Raw genomic sequence first — 19,754 nt, forward strand, 5'->3', positions numbered from 1 at the left:
CTGTCCTTGTGAGCTGCTTTGGGCATGATTTTGAAAAGCAGCGCATGAATAAACCTGATGACGAGCCTTCAGACCATGCACAGGTAAAGAGTGAACCAACTAGTTGCCAGTTGGGTATTGTCCATCGCCTACAGTGCCCTTCTTTGTTATGAGCTCTCTGGGCAAGGTCTGTAAACTGTATGCTATAGAGCAGACGGTTGCTGTTAAATATTCTGTGTTTGAAAAGCACAAAAGAGAGGCACAGGAAACTTTTAGCATTTGATTCACTTTATTATGTTATCAAAGTATGATAATCAAATTGTCAATACTGAACTTATTCACACAAAGAGGAAGGTGTATAGAAAAACAACAGGCCTTCCCAGGCAGTGTTCTATATTAAATACTGTTAAGCAGAGAAGTAATTGCTCAGTCCCTGAATTTTTGAACACCTCAAACACTATGTACTCCAAAAACTAGCTTCATGGCTAGAATTCTTGACTTTGGCCTGCAAGCTCCGTTTCACTTATTGCTCAATGGTGAAATCTACTCTTTCTAGCAGAATCACATAGTAGCCCTAAAACCTTGCAGCAGCAGCAGCATCTATCTATCTATATTTTAAGCAGTTGAAGTTGCATCCAGCACTCTCTACATATCAGTTGTAGTGCATTTGGTCCTTAAAAGTATTTTGGTTTTGGGGAGCAAAGTTGCAGGGACATGAAAAATGAAAATATTTGTAATAATTGGGGATACCAAGAGATAGCATGAAGAGGCAAGCTGTTGGAGAACGTGTCTCTCATGTGCTTTCACAGACTGACAGCAGCAACCAGAACCCAAAGACACATTTTAGGATCATCGTGCCCAGTGAAAATTTGACTTTGAATTGTTGATTCCCAAGATAAATAGAATGCTTTAAAACTCTAGTTTCAAAAGCAGTTTGAAAGAGGGACACAGACACATTGTTGTTTGAAAAATGTGAGCTTCAGGAAATTAACTGCACAATTTGTGGCTCCCTGGCTATGATCTACAGGAAGCTCCAGTTCAATCAGTACTTCACCACCGAATTTAGGAATAACCATCATTCACAATGTTAAATGGTGGATATAAATGGCAAAATCTAATCCAATATAGCTTTTCCCATTCTGTTATCAGTTAAAGGATAAAAACATAACAAAAAAGCCACAATACGATACAAAGCCAAATATAGAAGAGAAAGACTGTAAGACTGTCATATAACCAGAAGAAGCCCCAGTGGGACAGCTAATGATACTTGGCCATATTTAATTTTACAGCAGGCAGCTGGCACAAGCATTGATAAATAAACCACCAATGGCCTGGAACCAACGACGGGAGGCAGGTGTATGAGATTGATCAGAACAGATGAGAAGGGAGAAATGAAGAGGTGACATTTTGATTGCACTGTGTATTAAGAATGAAATGCAGGTGGGACAGAAGTATTACAGGGCACATAAGAATGGGGCTGGAAGTCACAGCAACAGATGCCAGTTACCAGCTACAGCTGGACAATATGATGCAAGGCCAAAGCATGGAAGGCACACATACAGTAGGAGCGCACTCTGAATATACATGTGGCCTTTGGTTTAACCCCTTAGTCCTCATCCCCAACTAAAACTAAGCCTAAGCACAAGTAAATCAACACATTCTTGTTACCTTCACCTCTATCACTCCCCCAGCCTGGCACCCCCTGTGCTGTAATTTAAATTGGATCCTACTCAGGAATCAGAGACCTGTGCTTTTGCTTATGTATGGTTAGCTCTATATGAAGTGTAAATTAGCAAGTCTCTGAAGATCTGTCACACTCGTTTCCTGTTCTCTGCTGTAACAGTCCTAAACAGACCATTAAGGCAAGCCCTAGCCTTCAGAATGTTCCATGAAAGTGATGTTGTGCTGAATGTGGATTTCCCTGTGAATGTGTGAGGCCAAATAGTAAGAAATAACTCGGCAGGGAAAAGGAACCCAGTGTCACCCACATGGACCCAGCCATCTACATGGCACCAAGAATAATGGTACCTTGAGGCCATAAGACTGATATGGGTAGGATGGGGAGCAACAGACAAGGTGGAACCAATCTTAGAGCTATAATTAAGTATAGCGTCAGTTTAGCAAGTCAGATTTGCAATCAGAAGCATTCCCAAATGAAACTTGCAGCTACAGAACAAACAGAAGCAGATTGATGCTGACAATTCAAAGACATGGCTTGAGGAGGCACTCTCAGAGTGCAAGGCGTAGAACAATGTCTGCTGGAAACTTTCAGAGGTTATGTTATTGCCATGCCCACAGTGATCACCAGTGGCCTTGTTTAAAATGGTTACTGGCATTACTGAAAAACAGGAAATTCAATGAACAGGATTGCACATTCCATAAGGCAATAAATACTTTGATAAATATTTTGTTTCTTGGAGGACCAATATTATGCTAAAACTACTACAATGTAGCAATACACAATCTAGAAAACCTAGAAGCTTGACAGAGACTATATAAAAATGTTACACCATACCAGTAACGGAAAAATATACTTGCAGACTGTAAGCTACCACTGCAGATTCTGTGTGATCTCATTGTCTAGTTAGGAAAAAGTCTGAAGATTAGAAAAATATGAATGGTAAACGTGTCCACATCTGTTGCTCTGTGCACTTGCTTACTAAGAGGTCAGGCTCAATGCAAGTTCCTCAGAACAAAATTCAGATTTCCAGGTCACTCTTACTCTCAAATTGGAGTATTTGGCACAAATCTCAAGTCAGCCCCCTATTACAAGTGTCCCTTATGACATCAACAATTGACGTACCACCCCCTTTTGGGTTCTTTTAATGTTTCAACACAGGGGCTAACCAGACATAGATAACGATGCAGAAACTTGTATCCCAAACATATACTGAGCTCAAGGCAGGAGAGTTTGGTTGTGCCATGTTGGCTAGACACTTATGCTGGTTAGTTAACTGAGGAGATGGTCACAAGCTGTTCTCTGGGTGGGCAGAAGCAGCAGGAATGAATACTAAACCTTTTGCTCTGGAAGGAGGGATTGCCAATAGATGGCCAACCCAGCAGCTAACAGGCAATTATGGGGTCAGCTGAGCCTCTCTTTTTTTGCAGTCTGCCCTGCACTGCCTCAGATGAAGGTTGGTGCTTTTTTTACGGGCACTTCCTGCAATTATGGTTGCACATTACACTCCTGAATCAGGAACGTGAGCACCTTTGCCCCATGCCATTTTGTTATATGGTACAAGGCTTGATCTTCCATAGGGGACAAGGAAATAGAATTTGGAAGAGGATTACAGTACAAGAAAAGGAGACTCCAACGAAACATGACAACCAAGTTACAATACCAAAATTTCTGGGAAGAGTTAGCTTTACCATCAGCTCCATCTTTAAGAAGTCTCCAGTAACAAGAACAGTTTAGGCTGTTATTTTGCTCCACAATGCTAAGCGTTGCTGGAAGGCAGCCTGTGTTTTAGACAATCCAGATCATGGAAGGAAGGCATCTGGCTAAAATAGCACTTGTCACAGCACTGGCTTCTGAACAATGGTTGGCAAATACTCAAGAGACAGCCAACTGATCACAGCAAAACAGAGACCATCTCCTTAATATCTACTCTGTCAATTCTTAGATCTACAGCCAACTGGAAATATCCAAGTTACAGCAGTAAAGAAAACCTTGCTGTCTTCAGCCATTGACCTCCGCCTTGCTCCAGCAAGGATCAAGCCAACTTAAATAAAACCAAAAAGCTGCTGCTGGGACTTCACTTAATACTAGCTTCCCAGCTGGCAACAATTGCCCAGTATGTGTGACCCTTCAGAAAAGGTTGTGTTATTGTTCTTTTCTTTATATTACAGCTCATCTATGCCCTTCCCCACATCCCAGAGAACAAGTGCAGCACATTCTTCACAAAGATGGGCACTGGGATTGCACTAAATACAGCTGGAATGAGCCTTTTGTATGTAGGACACCACAGTGTGTTATGAGCACTAATCAAAGAGACAAGTGATCATTAATTGACAGCAACATTTCAAACAAGGCCCAAACAAGTCAAGCAGGCTTTAAATAGGGTTGTCCAAAATAGTCATTCTTCCTCCCTGCCTTAAAAGGCCCTTCAAGTGTCATGTCAGAAGAGGGTATTATGCATTGTGTCATGAGCCAAAGAGAACTTTTTTTACGTAGGAAATTGTATTGGCATCATAGAGCATTTCAATGTGCTCACTCCCTGGAAGCTCATAGAGTGTCACATTCTGTTTCTGCTGGCCCACCCACTTCTGACACTGCAAGGCACTTCGCAAATTCACTGTTCCATCACCATCACCATAAAAGATCTTAGGATCCTTGTCTGGAAAGGTGTCATAGAAGAATGACTCTGGTGTCTCCACCCCAGTACCATAAAGACAGTGTATGCGCACCCCTGGAGGAATCATATTGTAGACCAAGGATTCGGTCTCTGTTCTCATGAGCCAGCCATCCTCAAAGCCAATGTCTGTATAAAACTTTTGGTAATCCTGAATAGTATAGTTAGCAAATGGAGTGCTGACAAGGATCTTCTCTGGAGACCAGGTGTAGTTGTAAGGGAGCAACCAGCTGGTTGACACTGCAGATCTCTGCTGGCCTCTGATTTTGAGGGAGCTGATGACAGGGATCCGATTATTGTCACCTGAGGCATTAAAAGTATTATCTGGTTAGTGATCACATGTTGTCATATAAACCCATAATCCAGTAGTTATAAACTCATGACACAGACCAAAACTAAAGTATAGTTTGAATCATTTTACACTTATTAGGTTGTACTCTTCAAGCCCTGACATGGAGGGCAACAGTAAAAATATTTGATGCCAAAGATAGCATAATCCAAGGAAAACTACTGCCATATCAAACTGTCATACAATATAAATAACTTCATGTAATCGAAAGATTTACCTTGATGATTTCGTAACAGATAAATATATTACCTGCTATCTAAGGACTCTGCCTCCCTATCTTTAAAATTAGGCAGGAGTTGGCTTTGAACAACATCAGTACTTAAGACCATCAGTAGCTTCCCACAATTATTGAATCCAATCATCCTGGAAATTCAAAGATTGCTTGTCCTCCAATGCCTGTTTCAGGATGGCTCTCTTCAACCAAAAGCTGGTTTTAGGATGAAGACTGTAGCTATTTATTACAATAGTACATCTAGATGTAGCTAAGCATGTTCAAGTTGCACCACAAACCCCTGTCCCTTTTAATGGAAACCACCACCACCACCACCCCGCAAGCTGGAGACATTTACCTGATGCTAGAACACGTAGAGTTTTTGCCACTCCTCCCCACGGGGCACCAAGTGAAATGAAGTCCCTTATGTATTTGTCTTTCCAGTCTTGAGGCTGATGGCTGAGGAAGTAGAGAACATACATATTCCCCATGCTATGGGCAATTAAAACCACTGGTTGATCATATTCTTCATACATTATCTCTATCAGCTTCCGGAGGGCCACAAAATAGTCTTCATTCTCATCTAGAAGGAGGAAGGCAGATCATTTATCCCATTAACTGAATGAGCTTATTAAGTATCTCTATTGTCATTTTATTTAAAACATTTAACACTGAACTGAAAGCTGTAGAAGATCACGTGCACTGTTTTGGATAGGTTTTTCCCCCATTGCCCACAATTCCCTTAACCTTTCAGACTTGCTCCCCAACATTCAAGACAAAAGTCTCTCAGATTTGTTTGTTCTTAATTCTATGAGTCTAAGGTTAAAAGAAAGTGTGTCTTGATTGTATAATCTGACACAGGCTGCAAAGAGAATGATTTTGTTCACACATGCATGTACACCACTTGACTTCTGCATCTCAGTGACTGGGAAATGAAAATGTGAAATGGCCCCATTAAAAAGCACTGATTTGCATGGATGGTGGGTGACTTTAACAACACCCTGTATCAATGTCTACTGTCCAGGATTCCAACGCAGCTCTTCAGTAACAATTTGGCTTGTTGCACCATCTTGGCTGTATGAAGTAGAAAGGTCACCAAGACTTGTTTTTAAACAACCCTGTAACTATTTAACTATCAGGTGACATTCAGTTGCATCAGGGGCTAAATAGGTTGAACTTGTAAGCCTTGGAAAAACTTGATTACCACAAATTGTGTGTTTGCATGAGCCACAGTTCATTCTGCTCTGTAACCCTAAACCCAATAGATGAAGATTTATTTACTTGGTGCCTTCCGCCAATCATAGGGAGCGCCTCTAATATCTTCATCCCGTTGATAGCCCAAGTCCACCAGAGTCTGCACCAGTGTATAGAAGTAGGTACCTATGGCCAAAAGAAGAAATTGAATCACAACGATACCGCAGGCCCAAGTAACACTGCCCTTTATGTAATGTTAAAATTTCAGGGCCTTTTTAAGCCAACTCCCATATTGGTTACAACATGTTATCAGTTAATTTGTTCAAATTAATCATTCTTCAGTTATAAACAATTACAGTGTCAGTTACGTTCATCAACAATTCTGAAATCACAATCTGGAGATGACATTCATTTTCAAGCCATCTGGGACAAGATGTTCCAACAACTGTTCATTCCTGAGTGGCCAATTTGCTCTATGTTTTAATCTATGAGGGTACATGACCACAGGAAGAACCTAAAGAACCTATATGATCACAGCTGTTGGAAATGAGCACTCAGAGATGGTTGTCAGTTCACCTTTGATGCAGTCTGGTTTTGTTCCACTTAAATTTTCTCTGACCTAATACCAGGTAAGATGGTACTGACCTTAGCAGCTGGTAGAGTACTGAACTGTGTTTCCATAACTAACATAGTTTAACATGGTTGCCTCTATCATGGGCTGAGCACATTTCCACTCTGTTGCCAGGAAGTGAAGGCTGAAAGTTAACACCAAGGGTGAGGGCAAGAAATGCCATCTAAATAACCCTGGCATGATGGGGGCATTGTTATTTCTGTTTCTGATATCAGACTTGAATGTTACATTTACTACAAGGAAGAATCATTCTAAATCAAATAGACTGCACTACAAATGGCAATATGTACATAGGCAAGTTGGGGAACAGCCATAGCTCATCATATTCAGGTAAGGCTAGGAGAGACACTTGTCTGAAACCCTAGAAAAATCCTGACTCAGTACAAGGCAGCTTCCTATGTCCCTTCCTAAATTACATGCTTGGGCCTATGTATAATACAGATTAGTTCTTCTCCCAGCCTTCCAATCAGAAAAGTGTGAGCTCTTTCCATCAAATTCAAACAAAGGCACACAGAGAATAAATCTCAGGAACTATTCTCCATCTCTGGAATTATTGTGGTTTTTGTCCAAGGACATTTAGGGGAAGGGACTACTTTGCCAGTATGTTTCATGTATGCATATTTGAGACTTGACACTACCACTGCCAAGAGTCCAAATGAGATCAGATTAGGTGAAAAATACATACCAACACTTCTTTTACTAGGGTCAAGGAATTCCAAGGAGAAAGTCTGTCCAAATCCAGGGACTTTGATATCCACCCCATCTGGTGGCCCAGTGGATCCACTTGTTCGATTGTATACTAGCCTGGGGGAAAATATCAGTATCAAGACCAAAATTTGAATGGGAGTCTATACATTTGAATTATCAGGTACACAAAAGGTGCACAATAAATGGACTTTGAAAACTTGTTTTCTGATGCACACATACACTAATTAAACCAGTAAGGGGTTAAGTCCAATGTGCAGCATACTGCAGGTCTAGAGGGAAGAGATAAGCTTTCTTTACTAATATAGCCATAAGCAGAGTTTTAGCAAAAAGGGTTAAGATACTGGTAAGACAGCTTTAAGTAGGTTATTTCAACAAAGCTTCTCAGACAGACTTAATATAGCATAAGAACAATATCCACTTAGCTGCTAGGTACTGAAGCAGCCCAGTTGCAAACAATTGGTTGGCCTTGTTCTTGCTGCCATACAATATCTCCCTTCCTAGAGCTATCCCTTCCTCCACTCCCTGTAATGTAGACAAGTTCCAGCAGTTTGCCTTAAAATGCACCTGATGATTTTGGCTAGAGTCCTCAACTTGAGTGCGGGACATATGTTTTTGTCATAAGCAAATAAGGTAATTAATCATTCTGCTTTGACTGTTCTGGCAGGTAAGTGGAGAAATGTTAACCAATGCCTTGGTAACATGAGGTCTACAGACTTGTGTCAATAAGAAAAGGGATGTAATATAGCATTTGTAGTGTTTGCTTTTTGAGAGACCTCTGGGTCCAAGGAAGCATTTAATTTATCATTAACTCATAGTTAACATTCTGATATGCAATACAAGACAGCAATGAAGTGTTAAAAAGGCATAATGCAAGTTGAGTAACAAGCAGATTCAAGGATAACAGTTTATTCATGTGGTCACATGGAAGACAGAGCAAACTTGTTTTCTCATGCTTAAGAGGATAGGACCCGAACCAAAGGCTTCAAGTTACAAGAAAGGAGATTCTGACTAAACATGAGGAAGAACTTTCTGATAGTAAGAGCTGTTTGACAGTGGAATAGACTCCCTCTGAAGGGGCAGACTCTCCTTCTTTGGAACTTTTTAATCAAAGGTGGGATGGTAATCTGTCATGGATGCTTTAACTGAGCTTTAACTGCACAGCAGGGGGGTGGACTAGATGATGCTTGGGGTCCCTTCCAATTCTACAATTCTATGATTCAACAGCTATTTGAACTTTTATGTATGCAGGTAGTATTTCATGACTGGATTCCTGCCAATGTCAAACTACCACCTTTTTGAATGCTGGCTCAATTCCTACAGCATATCAAGCCACAGTCTTTGCTAACAAAATTTAGAACACAAACCATGAGAGTAACTGGCAGGGAATCACCATGAAAATTGTTCCAGAGGGACAAGGATGGAACTAAATGATTCTGTTTCACACACAAACACATTTCCTATACTGAAATGGGAAATTGTGAATCCATGGCACGTACACATATTTTGCACTGTTTGATTGTAGCCTAAACCTGCTGCCAATTACTGTAGTTTCCTGCTGTGGACATGTGTTCCTCAAAAGTGACAAACTGCATACAGATTTCATAGTTTTCTGGCTGCTACACATAATAGCCGAGCCAGGATTTGAATTCTGATCCTACTGACTTTCCCACATTGCCTTCTGTGTGGTTTGGGATCTCAGCTTGAATGTCCCTAGATCTCATACAATTTGGGTACTTCTTGCTACTCAAAAAAGAATCAAATTATTTAAGTCCCATTTTTACACAGAACCAAGTCCTTTTAACAGTGCTATGACCCACCTGATATTATCTATCCAACAGTCAATGATAACGGGAAGCAGCAGTTCTAAATTGAGCCACAATGTGTAGTAACTTTCTGTCTTCTTGGAGCAGAGGTAGTGCACCACAGAAGGTTTGTCCAACTTTGCTTCTAACTGGTTACCCAAATCTCCCGGCACTGTAACGGTAAAAGGAAGGGAAGAGTTACATCAAGTGCTGTGGTTTTGCTCAGGCATTTTTACTCCCACCCCAAAGCTACACTTGGTTTTAAAATGCATTGAGGTTTTATTACTTAAAAAATGCTACACTCTGTAAAGCAATCACAGTTCTGTGGAGAAATGGCCTCAGCACTATTGTACAGTAGCCTGGAAATTACTCAGTCTCCAAGCCTGTTGGCTGACCTGTAAGAATTATCACACTCTTGTGATGCTTGATATTCTAAGAAATGTAAATACTTCTGAGTTCAGATTATGTTCGGTGGGGGAGAAACTTGTTATCTCAACAAATGGGAGTTAAATTGACTGTTTCAAACTATTTTAGCACACTATGCATTTTTAACTATGCAAGGAAAAAAGTGCCTTCAAAATTATTATTAGAAGATTTTGCAACCGAGAATCCCTTTCATGGAACCTCCCACCTACATTACATAAAACCGATCTGTCAGCTTATTTATCACAATTTTTGTTTGCTTTATATTTTCCACTATTATACACATCAACTGTGCTTTATGCTACTTTTATACTATTTCTGACCTGAAGGAAAGGAAGAATGCAATAAATATTCACAATTATTTATTTATTCATTATAGTAATTAAATGTATATATCACCCTTCACCCAAGATCACAGAGCAGTTTACAGTATAAAAACAGAAAACTCCACAACATAAAAACAAAATGAATTCTATAAAAAATGTTAAAGGCACTTCTACATATACAAGACAGTCCCTCCTCCTCATGCCCCATCCCTTTCATCAGCAAACATTTACATTGCCCAAAGCAGGCATCATTCATGTCAGATTGGATAGAATTTATGGAGAATGGAATTCAACAGTCATGAAACAGTTTCTTTTCTCAGCACAATGTGATATATTTTATCATCTCAATTGCTTCTGAAATTAGGTTGAATAAAAACTGCATGGACAAGTGTATTTGGCATTGCTTTGTATATAGACCATTATAGACACTTCCCTCAAAACTGATTATTGACTTAATATTGAAAATGAATACAAGAACTTAATGTAACAGGAACATTGGTCTTAATGTAAGGAAATATGCTTGCTTCCTGTAAAATAGCTGCCAACTAGGCACTTCTTCAATATTAGTTTGCATTTCGATCAAGACTATGATAATTCCATTAAATGAGTTAACACTTTTTTTCTCTTCATTTACTTTTCACTAGCTATTTTACAAGAAAAACACATTTTTTAAAAAAATTATTTGTTACATGTTCCACAAATCACTCCTAGTACATGTCTGGCAGATGCAAGAGCTCCCAGCAACTCAAGCCATGTCAGAAGTTAGGCGGCTGCAGTCTGTGGTCCCTGAAGCTTCTGGAAAGTCACCAGGGCAAATATGCCTTAATTATCTCTTCACTGCCCACCATCCGACATATGGATGCTGACTAGCCAGCCTGCAAGGCAACCTTCTCCTAAAAACATTTTCAAGGTCTCATCCTGTATTATCTGGACAAGATCACGCGCCAGGCAGTTTGACTGCTTTCCCTATCTCTGTTTGCTGCTTTGACTCAGATGTCTATCCAGGGCTGGAAGACACAATCAAATGCATCTCATGTATTTACTAATAGTACTATTCTTAGAGCAGACAACAAAAAGGTAGATACAGAATTACCACCCTAGCAAAAACATTTTCTTTTCAATGTTGCAATCTTGAAGGTTTTCCCACCTAAATAGAAACTATATAAACCAAAACTAGTTTCAAGGAGCTGAAGGAAGAATTGACATAAATAGGTGTGGGGGATGGATGGAGCTACTATTCATTAGGCATTTAAAAATCTGGTACAATTAAGTGTCTTAAATATTTGCACTTGTAAACTGGCTGGGGATTTAGAACTTGATTCACCTTCCCTCTGCCTGTTATAACATGGATTTGAGCATGTTTTCTTCATGGTGGGCAGTTCTCAAGTTTTCTAATTTCAAGAAACAGGACTCTTTATTTTTGCAGCTTCTGTTTCCCAGGAGTCGTGGAAAAGTCTCCCGTAACTGTTGAACAAGATGAAGAGTTTATAAAACCACTTACAATTCAGGGTTGTTTATTTTGCAAGAAGCTTCTATGTTATAATTAGGACTAGAAGGGCAGTCACATGATGTGCAGATTCCTCTGAAGAGTGCATGAGTAAACAAACCCTGCCACAGACACCCAGCTGCCAACCTGAGTCAAACAATGGAGAGGAGCTTAAGAAAATGAATACCCAAATAGCTTTGTTTAGGGCCAAACTACAAACTTTAGACCAGAGTCTAAAGGAGATCACTGATCAATTGTTATAGAGGAATATTTGCATGATTTAAAGCACAGAAATGTCAAGTGAGTGCTGAGCCCTTCCTGTGCTCTCAACCCCACATTCTAACCACTTGTTCTCAGTGTTTCATCTTGCAGTAGCAATCTAAACCTTAAAGTTTAAAACAGCTGAAATGAAGCTAGGGAGGGAAAGGTTAAGTACCCCATCCCCATCTGGCCCACATCATATTAAAACTTGACCATTGGCTGGCTTCCTAGGAATTCTACACAGCCAACTGTGGATTGTGTTGCATTGCTGTCGTGTGTAGTTTGGCCTTTATGTTCCTAAGAATTTTAGCAAAAAGTCAATTCAAACCCTTAGTAAGTGATCCAGCAAACCAACTCTGATCCTAAAATGTACTTGCTTAAACCCCCCCTCAGGAATTAATGTAAATGAAAAGAAAAATAACAAAGCTGAACAGTTTGCTTAAAAGCACTGAAGTTCCTTTAAATAAGTAGTACATAGCAGAATGAGCAAAGAGATCCTTATGAATGTTTATAAATACACCACCCTTGATACGATTCCAACCTACTTGCTTACCCAAGAGCAAAGCTTGCGTCAGTTAGTATAATTTGTAGCAGGAGTTATAGACTGAAAATAGTATTGTTTCAAATCAATGGTATCAAACTGGATCTGGATCTACATAGATTATGCACTAATGTGCTGAAGTAAGCTTTTATTTCCAGCTGCTACAAAGCTTGGCACTGTATTCAAAAATCTGAAATACGGTACTTGCCTGTCAGGCATTTTCCTTTATGACTATAAAACACTATGTCCAAGCATGCTGCCCTGCGACAAAAATTAAAAGAAAATTAAAAGCAGATATTCTTGAGGTCAAGTTCCTGATACAGTTTGATACAACAACTAGCACATTGCCTGAGAATAGGTCCTCCCTGCTTGCAACTGTAACTATATTATAATAACATTAAGGTGCACACACATAGCAGGCCCCACTCCACAGAAAACAAATCTTTCACCTTTCAAAATTAGGAAATATTCCCTGAAAAAATAAATACACTTCATCTGAGTACACACAGCAATGCCAAACTCATCTTGACTCTCTTAATGACCTCAAATATTTCTTCTGCAATAGAAGTATCTTGGAAAAATCTTTCCACGTATTTCTATTCACTTACATATCCTTCAAAATCTGTCAAAAGAGCATATTTTGTGCATAAATAGGGGAGGTCTGTAACAATGGTTTCAGAAACTAGGCTATTTACCATTTCAAAAAACAGCCCAGACTGGTCAGGATAATGCAGTCAGCAAGCATTATCAGGTACAGTATTTTGATAAACAGGAGACAAGCCAGGCTCTCAAATTTCTATTGTAGACTGATGCTTGTACAGTCAGACCTTGGTTCTTGAATGCCTTGGTACTTGGATGTTTTGGCTCCTGAATGCCACAAATCCAGAAGTGAGTGTTCCAGTTTGCGAACGTTTTTTGGAAGCCGAACATCCGACGCTGCTTCCGCAGCTTCCAACTGAGTGCAGGAAGCTCCTGCAGCCAATCGGAAGTCACCCCTTGGTTGTCAAATGGTTCTGGGAGTTGAACAGGCAGTCAGAGACCAGTGAAAAGAATCAGAGACCACCAGCAGCAGCTGTGGCTACCTAGAGGTCTCCCAAGGAGAGGGGAGTGGAGAGAAGAGAAGGCTGAGGAAACACTCCACAAGGGAGGATGTTCGATAAAGGGTGAAAGGCTGCCAGCTCTGAGGGAAGAGGTGACATGTCCAGACTCCTGAGCCCCACTGGGGTGCCGCAGAAAGAATGTAGTTGGTCAAGGGAGCTGTGGACTCAAAAAGGTTGAAATGGTCCCTTAACCTCTGGGCTAAGGGATCGGGAAATTTCTAAAGCCTTTAAAAGCTGTTACACACCTTTGTTCTGGGTCCTTACCTCCTTGCAGCAGAGGAAGGGGTGGGGACACTGTTGCAACAGAAAGCTAAAGATCTTACTTGCTTTTCTTCTACTGGTTCCTGCACAGGGCAATGCAGGAGCTTGCAATGAGAAAGTATGAGCCCCTAGAATGTGATCCAGGACCTTTTGCCAAACTTATACATTACTTGGCAGACAAGTTGGTATGGATAGTGCTTCCTAACGGTAGAAAGTCTGAAAATAATGTGAATATTGCACAACATCAAGAAAAGTGCTTAAAAGTCAATGAAAAGTACAACAGTAAGGAAGCATATGGAAGAAGGAAGCTACAGTTCTGGTAGGCAGTATCACTGGAGCACAGCCTAACTTACTATTCTCCTGTGCAAACTACATGAAGTGTGGGTAAATTATATTGTTTTTAAAATGCAAAAGTGGATCTATTCCAAGGACATGTATGAAATGGAACTGGTGGTGGTAACAAGATTGTCCACTACAAAATGATGCTCAGCATCTCATACTAAAAGTTAGCAACACTTTAGCCACCACAAATGTGCTGTGGCTATACATTAAATCATGGGGCAATCAGTCAATAATAACTATCACTGAAATTAATCTTCCTAACAAGGTGCCACAATGCATGTTCTGTACCTCCACCTGCAACTACCTCCATGGCTAACTGCCAGTTTGAGAGGTGATGATTTAATTTCAAAGAAGGAAGAGCAGACCAAGTGGATCACAGAAAGCTTCTTATCCTACTAAGTCAAGTAAAGAGATTACAATTATTCAAGAGAACGGTGATGGCCAAGAAGCAATCACCAAGTAAAAAAGAATGTGGCTCTACTCCTTAATACAAGATGGGCATGGTTGTTTATGTAAGCAACCTGCTACAGGAACAAATTGCACTTGTATGCGTAGGTTATAGATAGAGATAAAACCTATGCAAAGACAGGAACCCAAAAAACGAACACTAGTTATGCAGTCTCTTGCAGTATGAGCAGGCAGATCTTTGACCACAGTCCAAAGGCCAATTTACATTTACTTTCATCATTTGAAATTCACCAGTTAAGCATCTGGAAACCCCTAGAGTGAGGAAAGAAGCAAAATATTAAGAGGATTGCTGTTGGTTTCGTTTGCTTTTTAAGTAGCCCATTAACTACTCATCCCTAATTGATGCTTGCACAACCCTATTTGACCTATGCATATAGGAACTAACCAAGACAATTAAAAAAGAGACACAGACAGCTTTCTGGGGTAGGTGGTGGTAGGTTTCTTTTTTTGTTGTCGTCGTCGTCCCCCCTCCCAAGCAATTCCCAAACTGACTTGGGATAACATAAGACATTTTTTCTACCCAAGTCTATTTAAATATGTCAGTGTGGTAAAATGTCCCAAAATGAAGCCATGTGTGATGTGTCAGAAGTAGGACTATTATCTGTTTCCCTGGACTGGGTTTTGTTGCTTTTTGGGAGGAAGGTTCGGCTTGGAAAACCACATGGAATATTTCTTTACCCCAACAAGTTAACAATGGACAAAAGGAAAAAACAGCTCAACTGCAAGAATCTATAGATTTTGTGGGATTTTTTGTTGCTGATGTTTTTCATTTTCACACTTTCACAGGTGTTTTGCAGCACAAAACTTGTAAATAGTAAATGGCTTAAATTTAGGGAAACGGTTTACTAACCCCACCTGCATGACCATCTCTACTTTTCTGGAGCTGGCTTGTCCCTCATGCAACGCAGAGAGCTTTTAAGCTGTGTCTTGCTTACTGGTCTCTGAAAGGCTCTCACACAGGCGCCGGGTGGCTCCCAGAGCCTGTGCGAGATCTTCCCAGAGCTCAGTAAGCAAGGCAAAGAGCTTAAAAGCTCTCTTCATCATGGGAAAACCCAGCACAGAAAGAGCGTTTAAACTCTCCACCTTGTGTCCGTTTAATTGCAGGGGATTGGACACAGATGATCTTCAGGGTCCCTTCCAACTCTATTATTCTGTGAGCTGTGATCTGCATGCTGGCCAGCCACCAGGCACATAAAGCTGCGATTGTGCAGGTTCATAAGTTGTGAGTTGATTGTATCCAAGATCAGTCAGTCATGGGAAGACAAAAAAATTAGTAACTGGTGTGTTCCCAATTCTGACAGAAACAGGAAATTAATGCTCCCATAAACAAAGGACCAGGGTGTTGTTTATATTATTTGAATCTTCATATAAACAAGATATGTTGATTGTCATCTGCTTGCCCATATTGGATTTATTACCAGCTGCATTAAAGCCCCATAGTGAGCATCTGTCTAGCACATGACTTATTTTAACTCATTTATTTCTCATGTGGCTGAAGTCTGATATTAGATCTGCAGATATTTCACTGGTCGCTTTATCTCAGTTGACGCCAGCCCTGGATTAAATGTCAAAGCACATTGTTTAGCCTTTGTGGAAAACAAGAAAGAAGAGAGAGCTGGTAAAGGCTCATCTCCATAAAGAGACACATAGGCAAACTGTTTGCCACTCCACAACCTCAGAAATTCACACATGTAAATTCATTTCATTATTTGATTCTGTTAATCAGGTCTCTCAATATGACATATCCTTTTAAACAATAGTGAAAATTATTAAAAGATAATCAGCCTTTGTCTCAATGACCCCGTAACAGCTAACCTCTGCTATTGGCTGATCGCAATGCAACAGTTTAAAGAGCTATTTATTGTTTCTATTCTGTGAACACATACCTGCATGATTAAAGTCTGCAGTAGTCAGAACACTGCCTACATTTAATCTGTCATTCTGCTCTACACAAATAACTGAAGATAAATAAGATTATGTTTCATTTTGAAGCGGGTCAAGATCTAGTCAACAGGCAAGGTTTCCTAATGCCAAAATAAACATAGTATACGCTTTTAGATGTGTGTATTTCCTACTTATAAAACTACAACAATTTGTGTATGTGAAGAACACAGTTTGGTGAAATCTATGAACTTTATATTAACTGAATTGAGCTCATTTAACAGAGACCTATGCTGGCTAGTATTACTTGATCTCTCAGTGGCTTCTGATTCCCTTTTTGCTCCCACCCCTGCCCCCAGAGTATATTGTATAAAACAGAGTAATTCTATAAATTCAACAGCTCATAAAATACTAAAACACAAAATTCCTCCTTCCTGGTGCTTCTACTATTGGTAGAATTTTTACCAGATGAACTGCCACCCCACATGCTTTCTCAAGGAATACTGGCACCTTCCTTGCACACTAACTCTTCTAACACAACTCTATTCACTACTGGTTTTATCCCACAACATAAGAAAAGCCATAGTTTTTCCTTAATATTGGTATCAGGGTTGGCATCACTGTTGTAAATGTTTGTTAAAAATAAATGTCACCAATAATAAATAAATGTCGCTTAAGCCAAATATCTGAAGAATCAAATGAAGAAAAACACCAGTAACCTGCAGAGGACTACAACACCTCCTGTGTTATTTATCCATTTAGTCTAGGTTGTATCCTGTTAGGCCATACAGAGTAGACACTGAAATCAATGTACATTACTAACTTAAGTCCAATGATTTTCATTTACTTGGATACAAACACATTGGCAGGAAGGAGGTTAAAGTTAATATTATCACAGTGGTACATAGCTGTTAGACTAAGTGATAGTGAGGATGCAGGGTGGAATGTAGGAAGCTGTCTTATGCAATTTCAGACCATTGGTCCATCTACCTCAGTACTGTCTACACTGAATGGCAGCAGCTCTCTACAGGATCAGTCAGGGAACATTTCCAGTGCTATCTGGAGATGTCACGGATTGAATCTAGGACTTTCTGCATTCAAAGTAGTTAGTTGCTTAAGATCCCGTTTGGCTTGTAGGCACTGGGCATTCTGGATCTGATGGCAGCATAAGTCTGGCAGGCCCCTGGCAGACTGCAGGCCAGTTAACCCTCCAATCCGCTGCACAAGTGAACTCATCTGCCTGCCCCCTACACATGCCTGCCTGGGATAGCATCAAGTAATTGGTTTCTCCAAGTGAGAACACTGAAGAACTAAAATGTGTGCATTTCCAGTCTAGACTAACACAGCCTTTAATGTTTGGTGGTTTTAATCCCAAGTCAGACCATTAGTCCATCTAGTTCAAGACTACCTACACCTAAGGTAGTGGTGGCGGCAGCTGGCTTTCCAAACCCTACCTGCAGTTGCTGGGGACCTTCTACCTACAGCCACAGAGCTTACTGCCTCCTCTCAAAGCTTCTCCCCAGGCTCCCTAGTCCCCATAACTTTCATCCTAAAAGACATGCAATTCCAGGATGTTTCAAGCCCTCCTCTACCCCTTCACTCGTAAAAGTCCAAAACGCAAGTCACTGTGCGCTTGGGCTTGTGATGCAGCGGGGACTTGGGATCCATGAGACTTTCGGCCACAATTAACCTATTAGGTAAAGGTAAAGGGACCCCTGACCATTAGGTCCAGTAGTGACCGACTCTGGGGTTGCGGCGCTCATCTCGCTTTATTGGCCGAGGGAGCCGGCATACAGCTTCCGGGTCATGTGGCCAGCATGACCAAAACGCTTCTGGCGAACCAGAGCAGCTCACGGAAATGCCGTTTACCTTCCCACTGGAGCGGTACCTATTTATCTACTTGCACTTTGACGTGCTTTCAAACTGCTAGGTTGGCAGGAGCAGGGACCGAGCAAGGGGAGCTCACCCCGTCGCGGGGATTCGAACCACTGACCTTCTGATCGGCAAGTCCTAGGCTCTGTGGTTTAACCCACAGCTCCACCGTAGACCACGTTAATTAAAAAATCAAGTGCAAACATAAGGCATGAACAGAATAAGCCTGTATATCTTCCCCCACCCAATAAAGCAGAACTTACTGCTTCCTCTCTGGGCTTGAGGGTGACCTCCAGGCTCCCCACATCCCCCTTCGCCCACGTCTCTCCACATCGCCGCCCATGAATAGCCAGGGGGGCTTTTGAAGTTGAAGGGTGCCTTCCCCCCCCTCCCCAAACCCCACGGAAACTTCTCGTCCCAGCCACGTGGGGGGATCTGTAGCCCTGGCAACCTTTCCTCACAGGTGCCCGTTTTTTTCTCTCCGACCCCTACAAGGACTCCGCCTCCCGGCCAGTCCTTACCCAGCACGACCGGGGGGCCGGGGGAGCTCCTTCCTCTGCGGGGCAGGCAGCAGGCGCCGTGAGGCGAGCAGAAGAGCAGCAGGAAGAGAAGGGCCAGCGAGGGGAAGGCAGCCCCGTCCGGGAGGAGCTGCTTCCTCCGACCCCGCCTCGAGCCGGCCGGCCGCATCATCGCCTCAGCTCATGCCCCTCCTCGGAGGAGCGAGCCGCGAAAGCGATCAGAGTCCCAGTCCCGCCGCCGCCGCCGCCTCGAGACAAACAAAACGGCTCTCTCCCCTCTCGAGCTTCCTCCGACCGCCGGAGCCTGTCAGCTGAGGCGGCGCGCGCGGTGCCAAAGGGCCTATATAAAAGCGAGGGGGGGGAGAGACGGCTAGCCAATCCGCTTCTCACCGGCTGCCTGATAGCCAATGAGAGAGAACTAGGCGTTCCGGCGCTCCTCCTATTCCTTCCCTACCCTCGAATTCAGTACGGGAAGTTGAGAGCGGAGATGTCGATTGATAGAAAACACACACACACACACAAAAATCCCAAGACGTTGAAGAAAACACTGCCCCCCCCCCTCGCTTTCTTCCCCGCGGCCGGGAAAGACCAATCGCAGATCGAGCAGATCCGCTCAGTCTCAAAGCATAAGAGTTGCATATGCTGCAATTGTACAAGCGAGGACTGGTGCAACGCGGTTTGTTTTTGCAATGTCCACCCACTCGTCTCCTAGTGCAGGGATCAGGAACCGGTGGGTGCCCAGCTTTGTAGCTGCCAGTCCTCTTGATCACGGACTATGCTGGCTAGGGGGTGTTGGAGGATACCAGCATATTGTGGGTAGGGGGCACTAGTGCCCCATCCCTGCCGTAACAGAAGTGCTCCTTCTCAGGACGCTATATAACAAGTTTTAAGGAGCTTAAAGCGGGCCGGGCCGGCGGGGGCTTCATTTCTATTCTTTTCCAGCTGACGTTCAGCATTCTGTGAATACTGAATGTATTGGGCTGTTTGGGAGGCAAGCAAAAGGCATTTCAAGGACACATTTCAGCTTGGCAAAGACACTAAAGGAGGGT

At 41.9% G+C, this 19,754-nt stretch overlaps 1 protein-coding gene across 1 annotated transcript; it reads right to left on the reverse strand.

Annotated features, from left to right (window-relative positions):
* Positions 1 to 249: 249 nt before the first annotated feature.
* PLA2G15 (phospholipase A2 group XV) lies at positions 250 to 19,015 on the reverse strand. The gene is made up of 6 exons (XM_079987993.1): positions 18,709 to 19,015; positions 9,242 to 9,398; positions 7,402 to 7,520; positions 6,173 to 6,271; positions 5,250 to 5,474; positions 250 to 4,634 (listed from the first exon to the last, which is right to left on the reverse strand). Exons 1-6 carry the CDS (start codon positions 18,875 to 18,877, stop codon positions 4,123 to 4,125), a joined length of 1,281 nt encoding a protein of 426 aa, XP_079844119.1. The 5' UTR covers positions 18,878 to 19,015; the 3' UTR covers positions 250 to 4,122.
* Positions 19,016 to 19,754: the final 739 nt, after the last annotated feature.

This window comes from Podarcis cretensis (assembly GCF_951804945.1).
Source record: "Podarcis cretensis genome assembly, chromosome: 8".
Lineage (NCBI taxonomy): Eukaryota > Metazoa > Chordata > Lepidosauria > Squamata > Lacertidae > Podarcis > Podarcis cretensis.

Excerpts from the sequence above, each read along its gene's own strand:
- PLA2G15 (XM_079987993.1), bottom strand. The coding sequence starts at position 18,877 with ATGATGCGGCCGGCCGGCTCGAGGCGGGGTCGGAGGAAGCAGCTCCTC. Across the intron at positions 9,399-18,708 it reads CGGCCCCCCGGTCGTGCTGG|TGCCGGGAGATTTGGGTAAC; the intron begins GTAAGGACTGGC and ends TTACCGTTACAG. Across the intron at positions 4,635-5,249 it reads TCTACGTGTTCTAGCATCAG|GTGACAATAATCGGATCCCT; the intron begins GTAAATGTCTCC and ends TTAATGCCTCAG.